Below are 17,589 nucleotides of genomic sequence, written 5' to 3'. Positions count from 1 at the left end.
ATTTATACTATCAACCTAATTTTAATTTAAAATGATTTATAAATTTAACTATCCATGTTTAAATTTTGATCGATCTAATATTGTTTTCTCCTATAAATGTTATATTACTTAGATTTTTTCTCAACATTATTTTATGTGACACACTAAACAAATGAATAGGCAAAATCTTTGGTATAGAATTCATTTTACATTGTAACTTAAGGATACATGTGTTCATAATTTGAATGGTATTAGTTTTGGTTTTCTTCAAAGGCTAGCATAGCGTTCTTAACAACAGATATTGGATTAGGCTTGAATCCCCTAAAAGACTCATTACCCAAATATGCATCACAGCCCCAATTGCCCCAAAATCAAGGGTTTTTATAGGTCATTAAGGTATATGGTTTTTTATTTAGCCCATTAAGATACCTGAATTTTTATTTGAAGAATACGAAAATTGTTATAGTGAATTTATAAGAATTTGTTATATTGAGGTAACGAGTTACAATAATTTTTTTTTAATTTTATCAAATCAAGGTAAAAGGTTTAAATAATTTTTTTATTAAAATTCGTTACTTCAACGTGACTAGTTACATGTATTATAAAAATTACCGTAGATCCCAAAATAAAAATATGTGTGTCCTATTTTACAATTTTTTTTGGGAATGCCCTATTGAAAAAAAAAAACTAAAATCAAGACCCGATAATGTTGGATCCGAAACCAACCTCATTCCGACCCGAAAGGACCCACACAGTTTGAGGAAGAAAACACCCGAAAACCCTGTCTGCCGATGCGATGCCAAAGGCACATATAAGCAAGCAAGGCGCACTATAATTATTCTCCATTCGTCAATCTTAAGCTTTGGTTAATGGAGTCAGTGCTTTATTCTTCTTCATTTCAAACCCCAGCTTTTTCCTCCCAATCCACTTTCCACTCCAATAAATTTCTCTGTACCCCGACGACACCCGTACTCCCATTGCCGCACATAGCCAAGTCGAGGTTCGAGCCATTGTCGTGCACCATGAGCCATTCAGCCGAAGCCGACACTAAGCCCAAGGAGATCAAGCTCTGGGGTGGGAGATTCGAAGAGAGTGTGACGGATATCGTCGAGAAGTTCACCGAGTCTATCTCGTTCGACAAGCAATTGTATAAGCATGATATTATGGGAAGTAAAGCCCATGCTTCTATGCTTGCTCAACAGGTTCATATCTCTATTTCAAATTGTTGTTTCCAGAGTGTTTTTGAGAATGGAAATGCAAAACGCAGTTTTAATTATTTGTCATTTATGTAATGGCGTTTCGCTAATTTAAATGCATATGTTGTGCTTGTAGGGGTTGATTAGTTTAAGTGACAAGGATAGTATTTTGAAAGGTCTGGATGAAATAGAGAGAAGCATTGAAGCTGGTGAATTTGTGTGGAGAACTGACAGGGAAGATGTCCACATGAACATTGAAGCTGCATTAACGGATATGGTTGGTGAGCCTGCGAAGAAGCTCCACACTGCTCGAAGCCGAAATGACCAAGTTTCGACTGATTTTCGTTTGTGGTGTCGTGATGCCATCGACTGGATTGTTGCTAGCATTAGAAATCTCCAAGTTGCTTTGGTGAAATTGGCTTTAAAGAATGAAGGTCTCATCATTCCTGGATATACACATTTACAGAGGGCACAACCTGTTTTGCTTCAACATCTTCTTCTGGCTTTTGTGGAGCAGGTTTGCGTCATGTCATCCATAAGCTAGTCTAGATGAAATTGAACATCCTTATATATACACACACATACGTATGGGCATACATACTTATATATTGAAAAATAAGTGGTTGGGTTATTGGTTTAACTGTAAAATTTTATTCTCGTATTCTTCAACTTAGAAAGAAGCCTATCTAATTAAACATTTACAAGGAAAAAAAAGGATTACTTTTGAAGGCAAAACACATTTATGGTCTGCAGCTTGGTTCTCAAAGGGTAAACAAATGTAGAAAATATAGAAACCTGAGTAAGCCTACAGATTGTAATTATAAATGGTTAGTGGTTATGATCAAGTCAACATAATATTTGAGGTCTTTGAATGTTGGAATCCACATGATATGATGTGCTCATCGACTTCTTAACAAATCAATTATGGTTATGGCTGGGAAGACCACGACTTTTTCTTAAAACAAACAAAAAAGGTGATTCTTATATATGCTAATTGATTGCAGGTGGTTAATTGAAATTTCTGTATATTTTCATGATGGCGTCTTACCTTTTATCTTCTATGAATTTGCCTCTAGAATCACTAACTCTACCATTTTGGTTGTAGCTTGACCGCGATGCTGGGCGTTTATTGGATTGTAAAGCTAGATTGAATTTCAGCCCTCTAGGTGCATGTGCACTAGCTGGTACTGGCTTACCGATTGATAGATTTATGACTTCCAATGCTTTGGGATTCACTGCTCCCTTGAGGAACAGGTATGTGTGCTGAAACAGTCTTTATATTCCAACTTCTGAAATGTCACACATAACCATTTTACGATTTGTAGCATGAAAAGTTATTACCCTTTCTATAGGATTGTGCTAACAAAGTTGCATTTTCTGTTCTTAAACAGTATTGATGCGGTTTCAGATCGGGATTTTGTCCTAGAGTTTCTTTCTGCTAATTCCATCATTGCTGTTCATCTTTCTCGAATTGGTGAAGAATGGGTGTTGTGGGCTTCAGAGGAGTTTGGATTCATCACACCTAGTGATTCTGTTTCCACCGGAAGTAGTATAATGCCTCAAAAGAAAAATCCTGACCCAATGGAACTTGTTCGAGGAAAGTCTGCTAGAGTGATTGGAGATTTGGTTACCCTTCTTACATTGTGCAAAGGACTTCCTCTTGCTTATAATCGTGATTTGCAGGTAGAAGCCTATTTATGCGCTTGATGTTGTGGTTTCGATATATCAGTTTCATGTACTCATGGACACCTGACTTTGCACATTGATGTTTGTTTTATGTTTAATTTGTTATCATAAGGGTACTACTAAAACCTTATTGTGCCCTCATCTATTTGAGCTTCTTTTCATGTATTTTCTTTTCATCTATTAGAGTAAATACCAAGTTATCTCTTTCTCTTTTAAAATAGGAAGACAAGGAACCGGCATTTGACAGCGTCAAGACCGTCATAGGCATGCTTGAAGTGTCGGCTGAGTTTGCTCAGAATATTACTTTCAATGATGAAAGAATACGAAAGGCTTTACCTGCAGGCTATCTTGATGCCACAACACTTGCTGATTATTTAGTTAAAAAGGCAAGTTGTTGTGTTTTTGTTGATTTTTCATTTTTGTTTTAAGATTTTATTTGATTTGCTTGCTTAATTAATATATTGAGTGCTTTCTTTTTTACTTCTTTCCATTTCCAATTGTGCTTCTCGTTCTTTCTCAAAAAAAAACAAAATTTATGACCGTTTAGTAATTTCTTCATCCGCAGGGGATTCCTTTCAGAACTTCTCACGATATAGTCGGACGGTCGGTTGCGTTATGCGTTTTCAAGAACTGCCAGCTTCAAGACTTGAGTCTAGAGGACATGAGAAGCCTAAGTCCTGTATTTGATAATGATGTGTATGAGTTTCTTGGGGTAGAAAATGCAGTTAATAAATTCAGTTCATATGGTTCAACCGGTTTAGCATGTGTCGCCGATCAACTCGGCTACTGGGTCTCCAAGCTTGAAATCAATAAATCATGAACTCATTGATGGATGTGCTGCAGGTGAGTTATTTTGAGCTTTGACAATAATGATCATGGCGTTGGATTTGGATTCCAGGGATGTGATGTTTATTGGCATTATAAAGAAAAAACAAAATGAAATTGCCATTGGTGAGTAGAATCTGTTAAATGACCGTGTTGTAAGGTTTATTCCTGAAACTTTGTTGTAATGAGCAATAACGTGATTCATGGTTTTGTTTTTCGTTTTGTTATTTTCCTTCAGTCTTTTTTACTAAAACTAACACTAGAAAACCGTCTATTATGCCTTGATATATGAAAATTTGAAAGTGCTCGTTTCTAAAAAAGTTATAAAGCGAAGTTGGGGGTTTTATTTATTGAAATGCAAGGCTGAGATTAGTCCATGACATTCAGATGGAAGCAGGACGCGCATAGAACCATTTTCTAAACAGAAATTTGTAAGAAAAGAAAATAAGCAAATATTTTAAAGTGAAATAGATGTTCTGTCCACTGCATGATGGATTCCGAACACGAAGGTACTTCTGGGTTGGCATTAGGCAAGATGTCATTGCACATTCCCCAACTGAAACAGATCAAAAGCCGCCTTTGATTAATCCTTCCCCCCCACCCCCTCCTCTTTGCAAGATCACCAAAATATTTGGCAAACCTTTTGGGAGTGAGAGACTCCGAGGTGGCCCGTCCAGAACGGCCGAGAACGGAACTAAAGAATACACTTCAGAATAAGATCAATCCAGCCACCTGCAAATCCCATTTTTCTCGTGATGGCCATTCCACTCTTCACCTAAAACGTGACCAAAATACAATTCAGACAAGTGCAAAGAAAAAGAAGAAGAAACCTTGCTTATGAGGTGATCCGACTCAAAAGTTCGTTATTCAATTTCGTATTCGGGAACTAAAAGTGCATTACAAGGACAAAGCTTCTGTCCTGAACTGTAATAAAACAACATCAAATGGATTTCCAAATTCTCATGTTGAATCCTTTCTTGTACATAAAAAAAGGATTAAAAAGCTGGATTTTGACAGCGGTGGTGGTTAGTTTATCAATGAACGGCTGGTTAAGGAACATTACTACTCGAGTTAATGGCAGCAATTCTCTTTCTCTTCTAATGTTCTTGTTGCAATTGGTGTCCAAGTTGTTGATTCATCCCGTTGATGATCAGCATTTGTCTCTATCAGCACTTTACTGCCATTTGACGAAGCTGATCGCATTGCTCTTGGTAACTTCAAAGGGATATCTGATTCACTTGGACTGTTGGACAGTTATCTGGTTTTTGTGTAGGATCAACATTTTTTGGATTTCCGGGTGCTGCATTGTTCTTTGGTTGTAAAGCTGGTGGGGCTACCGGAACTAGCTGAATCTCCAATTTTACCCGTTTCTTTCTCTGATTAGGCCTTGGTAGATTGGGTTTAGCCTGGTAAGTATATCACAGAGTTAGAAAATGAAAATAAAACCTAGGATTATGATACCTGAGATATAGTGTTATCATATAAAAACAGAAATGATACCAATGTGTTTCCGATGTCACTTAGTGCTTTTCTCTTTGTAGTACCGCCATCATTCATTTCAGCTGCCTTCTCACCCTCTAATGCATTCTGTAGTAGTGCTGCACCTTGAGCAACAAGGTTCATTTCCTCGTTAGTATCGGCATCGTTAGACACGTTGGCTTCGGCTTCTTTGTTGGAACATTTGACTGAAGAACAGCCACATGATTGTCCACAAGAATTTCCATTTGCTCTACATTGACATTTCGGTGTCTTGCACAATGACTTCTTAGAGCAAGTGCAGCATAACCCCTCAATTTTCTTTGCAACCTCGCCTGTGCATCCGTTTACAACATTTTTATCTGATTTAGGAATTCCTGCAGTTGAAGCTCTAGCTCTAGACGCTCTTCTCCTTACTGGCTTTCTCTCAGACTGCACCCAATCATCATCGTCGTCATCATCATCGCCTGCATCCATATCTGAATATTCCGATTCATATGTATCCATGTCCTCTATATATGTTACGGAGCTTTGGTGTTCCTATAACAATGTTTCCAAAACAAGCAATCATTTAAAACCATTCTACCTAAAGCAACAAGTAAACGCAATAGAAAGAGGTGTGAAAAGGACCACCTGCTTCCGCGCTTCATTCTTATGTCTTCTTTCATTTGTGTCTTTCTTCATATCTGTTACAAGGATCAGATACACCAAACAGAAATAAGATTCCAAACTCAGCAGGATGGAGAATTTTGAAAGAACTGGTAACAATCAGTAAATACGTATAGTAAAACCTTACCCCCTCAAAGTCAGATTGAACACCAATAAAGTACGAACTAACCTTCATTTTCACTTGATGAAGAAGATATGCCTTTTGTGCCTCTATCTGTCTAGCCAAACTACTAAGTTTCACCACCTTTTCTTTAAGATTTCTTATTTCTGCATCCTTTTCTCTGCAACTAACTTCCTTATCTCGCAATGAGCACCTTGAAAAGGGACGGCAAATTATTGAATTGAATCAAAAAGCTGCAGAAAATCAGTTGGTAGAAAATGGAAAGGGAAAGGTTATCATGGAATACTTTCTTTTTAAGAAAGATGCATTACCTTGAGGATGATGCTAAATTGAATAGATAGTTCATAATATTTTTTGCATCAGCAAGAGACCGAACTTGGTTCCAACGTCCCCTTCCACTAAAAATGCGCTCACGCTCTTCAGCTTCAGATAGTTGTGAGGCCATAGCAACCAGAGTACTAGAAGTAGCACCAAGCATGTTTTCTAGAGCGAAAATCCTCGAACCTCGTGCACCAGGAGACATTGTCTCAGGACAATCTCTGCATTTGGCAACGTTAAAAGAAAACCATTTGATCATTGGTATATGTGATAGTATTAAAAAGTGAAACAATTCAAATAACGAAGAGAGCATATTTGCAAGGTTTTAACCTTAGTCACAGTGTCGAAGTATCTCAGCTTCTTCCTTCAGTCTTGCAACCTCCTTGGCAATCTTGGCCCTCCTATTATACAAAGAGAACATTAAAAATAAAAACAATAAGAAAGCCACCGCTACCTAGTTGGGATCTTATGTAAAAGAAACTAATGGTTATTGTGCCCAAACACATTATGTGAACAAGTTTTCTCTGGCATCCTCCATAAACACAAGGTGCTAGAGGGAAGATGGGGCAACCGTACAAAATCAAGGAAATTTCTTAACATAAAAGCATCATGAAAAATGGTCTATCCTTTTAACAATGAAACAGACCTTTTTTTTTTAATCTTTTTTGTCCAATTGGGGAGGGAGAGGCACGTCAGCATCCCTAGTCAACGCAGAATGTAGTGTAAAAGAGTACGAGGAGACCCAAAAATCAAAGGCAAAAAATACAGCTGAAAGTTAAGAGTAATTCCATAAGCATACAAGCAACAATCTCAAACATTATCCTCTGATTTTAAATTGAAATTCACATTTAGGCTTTGCTTGATAGAGTGGAAAGAGATTTAGAAGGATGAAAAACTAAAGGATAGAAAAGTGGAAAGATAGAAGATATATTTTTTCTTTTCATTGGTGTGCTTGGTAGGAATGATGGAAAATTACATTTTTTCTTTCCATTCATTGCTTGGTAAGTTCATAAGTGAGAAGAAAAAAACGCTTTGAAAATACATAATTTTGAACTAAACTACATCTCTCTCTCACATATTCTCTCCTCTTTTCCTTCCAAATTGGAATGATTTGTTTTTACACAAGGATTAGGACGGAAAATGATCATCCCTCTCATTTTTCTTTCCTACCAATCACATTCAAAATTATTTTCTTTACAGTTTCCGACAACCAAGCAAAGCCTTAGTGTTTGCATACATCATTTCAATTTTTATAGCCATATCAAACATTGCCTACAAAGCTGAACATGAAATAAATAAGGACTCACTCTTCTATTTGTCGTTCATATTCAGAACGTACTTCATGAACCCGTACTGTGACCTCAAGTTCATGCTCAATTGTCTGCGTTATTGCCTTCAAAAGGAGGATATATTATATCACAAAAAGTGAACCACTTAGAACATGCATCAAAATCCAATGGTATGAAAGAAAAAAATTGAAAATATAACCCCTCTCATGGGAATTTAATATGATATGTTAGACTGAAACTAATAGGCCTAAACAACTCCCAAACAAGCTGCTCTATCTGTTTGTCAATACCTGAATTCCAGGCCCATTGCCATTTCCAGTGCCTGCATATCAAATATAGTATAAACATTTTGAGTTCTAGTTACAAAAAGAAAGAATACAGTGCACACAGATTCTCTTAACTGGAAAAATCACGTGACGAAGCCTTTCTAGATTCTAGAAGCTCCTTTAGCCTTTTTGTAGCCATAGCAGCCTCTTCAGTCTTTCTTTGCAAAACCTAACATGCATATGCAGAGAGTGAGAACAGTTCCTTCAAATTAAAAGATTCTTTATTTGCTAAACCTAACATGCATATTGCATATGCACAGAGAGAGAACAGTTCCTTCAAATTACAAAGATTCTTTCAATGCAAAACAAAACATGTATTGCTGAGAGTGAGAACAGTTCCTTCAAATTACAAAGATTCTATGTGAAAATAAATGTTACCATTTTTTGTCTCTGATTCAGAGCTAAGAGCTTGTGCATCTCATACTCATTCCTCCTCCCCTCTTTTTTAAGCTAGTTAGCAAGAAAAAGAAAAATAATTATATATTGACAAAAAAGGTTTTGCGAGGATCTAAATTGTACAACTCTTGCCAATTGATAAAGAATGAAAAAGAAAAGAATTACATACCATTTGAATTTGCGTTTCTATCTTTGTATGTAACAAGTAACAACAATAAATCTCTGCTTAGTACTAACCTCGAGTCTTAACATGTAACAGAAACACTGCCACTGGAAGCAACTACTTGAATGTTAAAGTGGAGTATAATTTTGGTATCACTGCTGCATCAAAACATACCGCCCATTATCATCAAATAATTAATATTCAGATGGTATGCTAGTTCTATGTTGCTTCAACTCTTTATTTTTCTTAAAGTATCAGTTTCTAACATTCATATGTAACACATGAATAAGGGGATGATGTAACATTGCATCCCAAGGATCCTCCAAATACATGGTAAAACTTAGAAAAATCTAACCATGCCCGTATGTACACTCACACCTGTGTGAAAGCCAAAACTTTATTAATATAGCTTGAGTAATTATAGAGGTATTGCAAATAGAAAATATCTATCACATTAGTACATAACAGATACATGATTTGACGATGCATTTATTAAACTCATATTTGAATGTACCTGAAGAACCTCTTTCTCTAGTGATGCTTTCCATAACCTAAACTGCTCAGATTCTTGCTTGATCTTATGTTGCAGTTGAACCTAAAAAATAGAAATTTGCAACGGTTGATAATAAGAATCTTATTCCTATTTTGCAAAAACAATTTCAGTTTTAAAGATGAAATTAGACAGCATGGGATTGAGATTCACCTTCTGAGATTTGATTCTCTGAATCTCATCCTGAAGTCTCTTTGCTGCTTCATCACTTTTTTGTTTTTGCCTCAAAAGTTGAGCTTGAGCGTCTTGCTTCTTCTTCAATTCCACAACCTGAGCTGAATTTTAATCTACAAGCTGATATGCATACCAGCTGTTGACTGGGAAAGAAAATTCAAAACTTACCTGTGTCTCAAGGACATTCAGCTTCTGAAGGTATTCCTCTTTTAACTTCTGAGCACCAGCATCAGAAGTAGAAGAAATATTGGCAAGGTTATGTCTCAAATCCTCAATTTCTTTCTGTCAAGTGACAAATAAAAAGAAAAGAAATTAATATTATATGATGACACTGAGCACAAAACAACACAATAACTTTATACAGGTGACTAACCTGCAGAATTCTTTTTTCTTTTTCCAACTCATTAACTTTCTTCTCATAATGTTGTTTAAGAGCTGAGGTGTCAGAACTCGTGAAACGCTTCATTTCAGCCTTAATAAACAAATAAAAAGCAATTAGGAAAATAATGAAAAAATAAGTAAAGAGAAAGGTAAACCAAGATGCTAAAAAGATAAGGATTTTGAATTAGCATGATAATATAAACATCTCAACAAGTGATTCACAAACATTTTAGCAATAACTATCTGGCTTCTGATGGTTCTGGAACCATAAAGGCAACTAACCAGAAATATTAACATTTCAGTATCAAATATTCTTGAATATCTTTTTTTTGATAGGGCATATTCTTGAATATCTCCACAGCTCCACTTCTTTCTAGCATAATGTAAAATGAAAAAGAAAGTGGGAGGCCAAATTAAAATCTTCAATTACTGACAAAGGCAACATATACTTCTTTCTGTTCAAGTTTTTGGTCCAACTCCTTGAGTTCCATGTCCAACTTTTCTTGGAGTGATGAATGTTCTAGCTCCTTCTCGTTATCCACAATCTCATCTGCACATGAAGGAAGAGTAACTCTTATCTGCGTTAGTTCTGAGGTAAAGTCTTAAAAGGTTGCTTAGAGAATGGAAGAGCCATATCAATGAAATGATATAAATGTGAAAGGTTTAACTGATGATGCCTCATATCAAAAATATAATACCTAGACTGCTACACACCCAAATCAAAAATATTTGATTGTTGATATTATGAGATGCGCAGAGGGGCGTCAACATCTTCAAATTTAGTCCTTAATAAGGCTTGTTATAGTTAGCATGCATGCAAATAGAGAAAAACTTTACATTCCAGGGATGAAGATAGATATGCATTTCAACTAGAATTCAATCATAATCAGTGCATGAGATATGCAAGTGAGACAAAATAATAGGGTCAGCATTCCTAATTTACCTGAAGATAAATAATCATTTACAGAAGAAAATAACGAAATTTTTGAGTTTCCATCATCACCGAAATCAACACAATCAGACAACAGACTACGCTTTGAGTTGTTTAAACTTTTCAATTGTATTAATTCTCCTTCTAACTCTTGAATTTTCAAGACATAAGTTTTCATCAAATCAAATCCTGCAATAATGAAAAGCACATGTCAACCAAGGTTTACATTCATCATCTGCTAGATTCAATAACTAGCATAAACTTTACCTGATTTATATTAGAGTCAATCTCATTCCATGATTTACTATTACGGGCTGACTCAATTTGCATTACCAGTTTGTTTTTCTCGACCTGAAATATTGAAAATCATGAGATTTCATATTGCCTTTGACCAGCTACACAAGCAGGGAATGCAAAAGGGGATCTTAGAATAACCTAAACAACTGAAGACAAAAATGAATGGAAAAACACCTGAGCATCAAGTGCACGTTGAGCTAATTGTTCACTAGTGAGTCTACGCTCTTGAAGCTCTCGTTGTAGCTCTGTGTTGCTTGCTTCAAGTAAAGAAACTTTGTGCTTGAGAATCTGGAAAAATAAAGGAAAAGAAATTAACAACTAAGTTAAGAAAGTAAAGAGAACTTCGCTGTTTTATATTTTAAAAAATAACCTGAAGTTCATCATATGATGCATTGCCATCACCGCGATAAAACAAAAGCTCAGCTTGCAATTGTTCAATTTTGCTTCGCATTCTCTGCAATTGAACTGCTGTTGGGTCACAGTTTACCTAATCAAATAAGGGACGAGATGTTTAGAACTTAGATGAGGACTATAATAATCATTAACAAAAATTCCTGCAAACATGCTGCATAAGTATCTTACAACTGCCTTGTTCTGAATGTTTCGGGCTCGATTAGCATACTTCAATGTGTTGAGAGTTTCCTCAGCATTGGTGTCAGCCGGACTAACACAAGCTACAATCAAATAAATAAAAGACAATATTTATGCATACAAGAGAAATTCAAAGAAAAAACCTGGTTACTGGTAACAGAGAGATAGGAACAACAATTTAATGCTCTAAAACATATAAAAGCATACCAATCATCACCGTTTTACTGTTTCCTCCAAGGGAATCCTGAGAATTCAAATTTCCATCAGAAAATGTAGAACTTCTTTGTGAAGTTTCATCAAATGACATATTTATATCAAATAAATTTAATTCTAAAACGAAGATAATTGTAGCCAAAACATTTAGACGTCATTCCAGAACAAAATATACATGCCTGTAACAACAGTCTACTTCAATACAGTGAAAGCATTCAATTTAAACAACTGATTGAGTTGATTGTTCATGGATATCCAGATATATACTAGTTAAAACAAATTGTAGAAATCAGAACAAAAGATAAAAGCATGCCTGTAACAAGCGTGTCAACTTGCTATCACGATATGGGACATGGCCCCCTTCTTTCCTCTTCTTCTCATCTCCCAATGCACTAATCACATTCCCTAGAGCTAGTAAACCTTTATTGATATGAATGCCTGCAACATGAAAGCATCAAAATTTTAGCTAACATTCAGCACAAATTTTCATGTTGTGGATTACAGCTTACTTCCAAAATACAAGGCTTTGGAAAATAAAAACAGAAGCACCTTCTTTGAAGCGCAAGCCATCTGCACCTGTTCTCTTTGCACGTTCTGAGCCAGCCAGGTCCACTAAATGAAGCTTTGCACATAAGATATCATCACCGATATCATCATTTACCTCATTTGAGCAGCTAGCAATCTTCTTTTGCTCCATGGTTATTGTAAAAATGGCATGTGAGCGATTGGAAACATGTAATAAACATTGACATAATCACAAATTTGCAAAATATACTAGAATTACATGATAAATAATTTGTAAACACAAGATTTTGTCTATTCTGACGCAAAAAGAAAAAAGAAATACACCGAGCTAAAGACGAAAAAAAATGCACAGGATCACCTTGATAGGCTATTCATATTGGTACTTCCAGTAGCACGAGATAAAGAACCTCGTGACAAGTACGATGCCATCTCTTCTTTTGTCCGGACCTCTGCCTCAGTCACCCCAGCTAGTGTTATCCCTCCATTCACTGTCTCCCTAATTGGAATATGTAGTATTCCAGGAGCTGTAGGCTTCGCAAGAGACACCCCTTCGACTTCGCTGAAGCTGCTTGATTTGAGTCCAGTAAGTCGAACACTTCTTCCTTAAATATCTGTCAAATTCAGAAATAATAAATATAAGCATATTACTTGACCAGCAAGAAACAAGTAGAAGTATCATCATTAGCTAACTACCTCAATAAATGAGACTCTAATCAAATATTCGGTCAAGCATTTTGTTGCATCGCTCTTTTAAATATAGCTTCCATAACTTTAGGTATGATCCCAGCATTATTTCCATCCGCTGTATAGTTGGTTCCCATAGTATATGTTTTACCGGAACCCGTCTAAAAAACCCAGAAAAAATCATTAGTACATTATAAACTTCTTTACGAAAATAATAATAATAACAATCAGTACACCCTCATTATAACAAAATAAACTAACCTGACCATATGCAAGTACAGTAGCAGTATAACCATGAAAAAGTGCATCAACAAGAGGAGCAACGCAATCATCATAAATTGCTGAAGACGGCGAGCAAGCTCCCCATAAACGTAATCATAAGTAAAGACATGTGACCCAATAAGAACCTATGTAATAAAAAAAATGCGAATCACAATCAAGCTAATATTTGAACACCTATACTCATTCCAAAATCAAAACTCACGAAGATTTTATAGAATGATAATACCTGAGGTTCACCGAGAACAACGGTGATGCAATCCGTGCATCCATTGAGAAGCTCGGTAGTAATCAACGGCCGAATATTAACGGCGACCCTCACGGATTCCGAGTTCTCCATCACCAATGCAATGCGACCTAAATCTGTAATGGATTCGTCAAAACCCTAACTGTTGAAAAGGAAATTGAACCATTAAAACACCTTTTGAATCACTCAAAATCGTGTGCATCAGATCTGAAGAAGACAAATATGAAGAGAAAGTATTAACACTATAGGAGAATACACTACCAGAAGGCTGTGGAGATTGTTTTTTTTTTTTTTAAGGTTCCGAGAAGTTACAATTTGAATCTCTGGGGGACAAAGGGCGAATGAGTATTTGAACAATCGAGGAAATGTTTTTCAGAAATTAATTTGTTAATAATAACTGAACTGGATTTGAGAAAAAAAGCGCTCATTTCCTAATTCAAAAGGTTGATGAGTGAGAGATGTTGGACACGTGACTTATCCAAATAATGCTAGACTATATATCTCAAGTGAGATATTAAGGTTTATTTTTTTAATAATATGATAAGATTATAATATAGTATTTGTTTATTTTTCAGTCATTAATAATATGTGTATACATTGTAGAAACAGCTGCTCAAATACGGGTCGTCTATGAAGAATAACATTAAGGTTAAGTATTTGATTGAGTTGAATTGGGGTATAATTTTTTTTGAGTTAGTCAAGTTGATGAGTCTTATTTTATTATTTAAATTTTTTTGGAATAAAATCAAGTTTATAAAGTTCAAGTCAAATTATTTGAGTTTCTATTCAAATTTAATTTTAAGTATTATAATATTATGATAAGATTGATTATAATTTATCACATTAGTTAACTAACGATTTTTATCTGTAAAAGACCCATAATGAAATGTTAGAGGTTAATTAGATCTAAGAAAATTATAGAGGCTAAAGTGACTTTTGGTCAAACGTTAAGGGTATTTTTTTTCATTCTGTCTATTTTGTGGATAATCAAAACATAATCAAAATATAACATTATGTATAATTTTAAAGAAAAAATAGTATGGTGGCCGAAAAGGAACTGTGAGAGTAGATTGATGACCTAAAAATGTAATTTACCTGAGAAAAAAATGATTTATCTCACTTTTTAAGTTGAAAATTGGATAAACTATCATGGAGGTCACTTTTATTTTGTCTTTATTTTATTTTGATCGTGGAATTTAAAAAGAACACATTTAAATAAAATACTAATTTGAGTCCAAGTAATAATGGGCATGTTTGAGTTTTTTGTATAAAACATGAAGAGTTGAATAAGGTTTTGCATATATATATGTATGCTCATATTTCAAACCAAGCTTAATATCAAAATAAGTGCTCAAATTATACATAAATTCTCGAATAGGTGTCTAAACTATTTTTTGACAAATCCAGGTGTCTAATGTAACAAACGTTACTCATTTGGGTGCTCGGATTTAATTTCTCTGTTAAGTGACACATGTCACAATCTGGTGATTTTAAAAAATTTATTTAAAATTAAAAGTATATATATTTTTAAAGAAAGCCATAAACATAATCCCAAAAACTTTGAAAACCTTCATTTCAACCCCAAACCCACCTCATCTCTCCTAGACAACCAAAAACCCCATGAAATCGTGATCGATCGACGGTCAATCAACGACGAATCAACATTTTATACCTCAAGAACCCTAAGATGAAAACCACGATCTCGACGACCAATCGATGATAATTACGACTACGCATGACTAGGAGAATGACAAGGATTATATTGGCGACGACGGTCATGGCCGAAAAGGTGGGCGGTGACTAGTTAAGGATATGATTTGGGGATTCTAGATATTTTGGAGTTTTTATAATTTAAGAGAAATTAGGGTTTTTTATAAAATATAATAATTAAAAAAATAAATTTCAAGAATTTAAGCACTTAAAGGGGAAATTAACACCATGGACAGTACATGCACCTAAATAGGTAACGTTTGTAACGTTAGAATCTTGGATGGGTCAAAAAATAGTTTAGGCACATATTCGAGAATTTAAGTATAGTTTGAGCACTTTTTTTAGGGGTGAGCGTTCGATCGAGTTGAGTCGAGTCAAAAAATTTCAGTTATTCGAGTTGACGAGTCATATTTTATAACTTGGAGTTGAATTGAAATTTTTTCAAGTCAAGACGAGTCAAATTTTTGAGTTCCCGTTTAAATTTAATTATAAATATTTACAATATTATGATATTATTTGATTCCAATTTAAATGATATTTTATAATCATATACAATACATATATATTTTTTCGTATTTTTTATATATGATTCACGTATATCATACAAATTCGAGGAACTCGACTCAAACTTGAAAATCAAACTAATAATTACTAAAAATTTTAAGTTGTTCGAGTAGTATTTTACAACTTGATTTGAACTAATTTTTTCAAGACGAGTTTATAAAATTACAACTCTATCTCAATTCAAGACGAAAAAAGGTTTTTCAATTCAAGTTTTGTTCACCCATTCTTATTTTATTTTGGTATTAAGCTTTCAAACTAAATGAAGAACAAATTCGGAACAAAATATAGAGAGCAAAGTTAGAAACGGGCCAGATAGGGGTCAGACCAATGACTTTCTGCTTAGGAAACAGACGCTGAGCTACAGGCGCTTCTGTTATTTTCTTTTTTCAATTAACCTTTATATTAGGTTTACTCAAAAGAGGAATATTGGGCTTGTCAAAATTCCAAAACCCCAAATCTGCCTGCTTAAATGGAGCTGCTTCATCCAACTGGATGCCTCTATTCTTAGCTTCGAAACTGCCCCACCATAAGTTGTTAAGTGTTCCATTAAGCCAGCGATAACAAATTCTTGTATATCAAAACTCGGATTACATCAACTGTTTTAAGTAATATTTTTCGACTTATTTCAAAGTTATCACTCACAAATTTCAATGCAACTTTTTGTTTCAACCTCAAATAGACTGAATTCTTAGAAGAGACAAATCATGCCAAGTATTACCTTAAAACAGAATTGGAGACATATTAAAGTTCACTATTTGCCCCCCCCCCATATGACCTAAAGCATTCATGAACATCTAAATGAGTTTTAAAATCATGTTGCTCAACAGTGTCGATACAAGACAATCGTCGAAAAAAACAGGTCGACATGGCCGTAACTTGATTGGCTTCTGATCTAAATAGATGTCATTCAACACTAACATCAATAATAACATCAATTTGTAAGAGATCCAGAGTCACATAATGTTCCTCTAAAATAGTAAAGGATAAATTATATGGATGGTCCCCTTTTTTTGTCTTTATTTTCTGTCTGATCGAATTTGATCACTTTATTTTTCAATTAAATGTGATTGGTCCCTTATGTTATCATTTCGTTCGATTTTAGTCACTTAGCCGTTAACTCTCGTTAACCCATTAACAGTACTATGAGATGGCAACTGAAAAAAAAAACTCATGTATCTTCTTCTTCTATGTTGAAGCGTAAATAGCATGAGTTGCTGAGGTCATGCATAGTGTGTGATGTGATGAGTTGTGCATGGGTTAACCACCTTTGTTTGAGTTGTTATGCTGACGTGTATATAGTTTCAAGTTTGTTACAATAGCTATGTGTGCAATAAATAACAATGCTTATTCTACTCATTATGTAGCTTTTCTTAATGAATATACAAAGTTCTTCATTCTCTATTTTCTCATATTTGTTAGATAGTTAACACGGTATCATATGTCTATGGTTCTGGAGTGTTTTCAAGGTTGTTGATTCCTTTCTGATCGCATGGTGCCTCCTGCTTTTGTTTTTTTTCTGGTGGTGTTATGGCGAGTGCTGAGTCCTCATTGGTAGCGTCAAAGGTATTCACCAACAAACCAGTCAATATTGTTTTGGATGATGGAAATTTTTTGTTGTGGAAGCAACAGGTGTTGCTGGCCATTTGGAGTCATCGTCTTGAGAAATTGTTGATTGGCGCGGCTTCTCCCCCTGCCTCCAATGGTTGATATCGCTGATGGGACGGTGGTGGAAAACGAAAAACATGAGTTGTTCGCTGCACAGGATAGTGAGCTTGCGTCATGGCTTCTATCCACTATTATCCCGTCGTAGCTGTGGCACCTGGTCGGTGCAGATACTGCTGCTCAGGTATGTGTCGTAACCGTCTTTCAGTTAGGCCCCGAAATTGGGTTTCGACTTAAAAAATGTAGATTGGGAGTCGTCACCGATCATTTATTTAAAACAAATGGGTTGATCGGATACCCTATTTCTTACCTGATCTGCGTCTTTCCAAAGATGTGT

General features: G+C 35.2%; 1 protein-coding gene and 1 pseudogene across 1 annotated transcript; one reads left to right on the top strand and one right to left on the bottom strand.

Moving 5' to 3' along the window:
* The first annotated feature begins 785 nt into the window (after positions 1-785).
* LOC120156118 (argininosuccinate lyase, chloroplastic-like) lies at positions 786-3,827 on the top strand. The gene is made up of 6 exons (XM_039167536.1): positions 786-1,181; positions 1,312-1,692; positions 2,281-2,429; positions 2,567-2,858; positions 3,083-3,247; positions 3,427-3,827. The coding sequence occupies exons 1-6, from the start codon at positions 849-851 to the stop codon at positions 3,679-3,681; spliced, it is 1,575 nt and encodes a 524-aa protein (XP_039023467.1). The 5' UTR covers positions 786-848; the 3' UTR covers positions 3,682-3,827.
* An 890-nt stretch (positions 3,828-4,717) lies between these two features.
* Positions 4,718-13,449, bottom strand: LOC120156127 (annotated as a pseudogene).
* Positions 13,450-17,589: the final 4,140 nt, after the last annotated feature.

Source organism: Hibiscus syriacus, unplaced genomic scaffold (assembly GCF_006381635.1).
Source record: "Hibiscus syriacus cultivar Baekdansim isolate YM2019G1 unplaced genomic scaffold, ASM638163v2 tig00002840_pilon, whole genome shotgun sequence".
Taxonomy (NCBI): domain Eukaryota; kingdom Viridiplantae; phylum Streptophyta; class Magnoliopsida; order Malvales; family Malvaceae; genus Hibiscus; species Hibiscus syriacus.
This window is presented reverse-complemented; position numbering and strand designations above follow the sequence as displayed.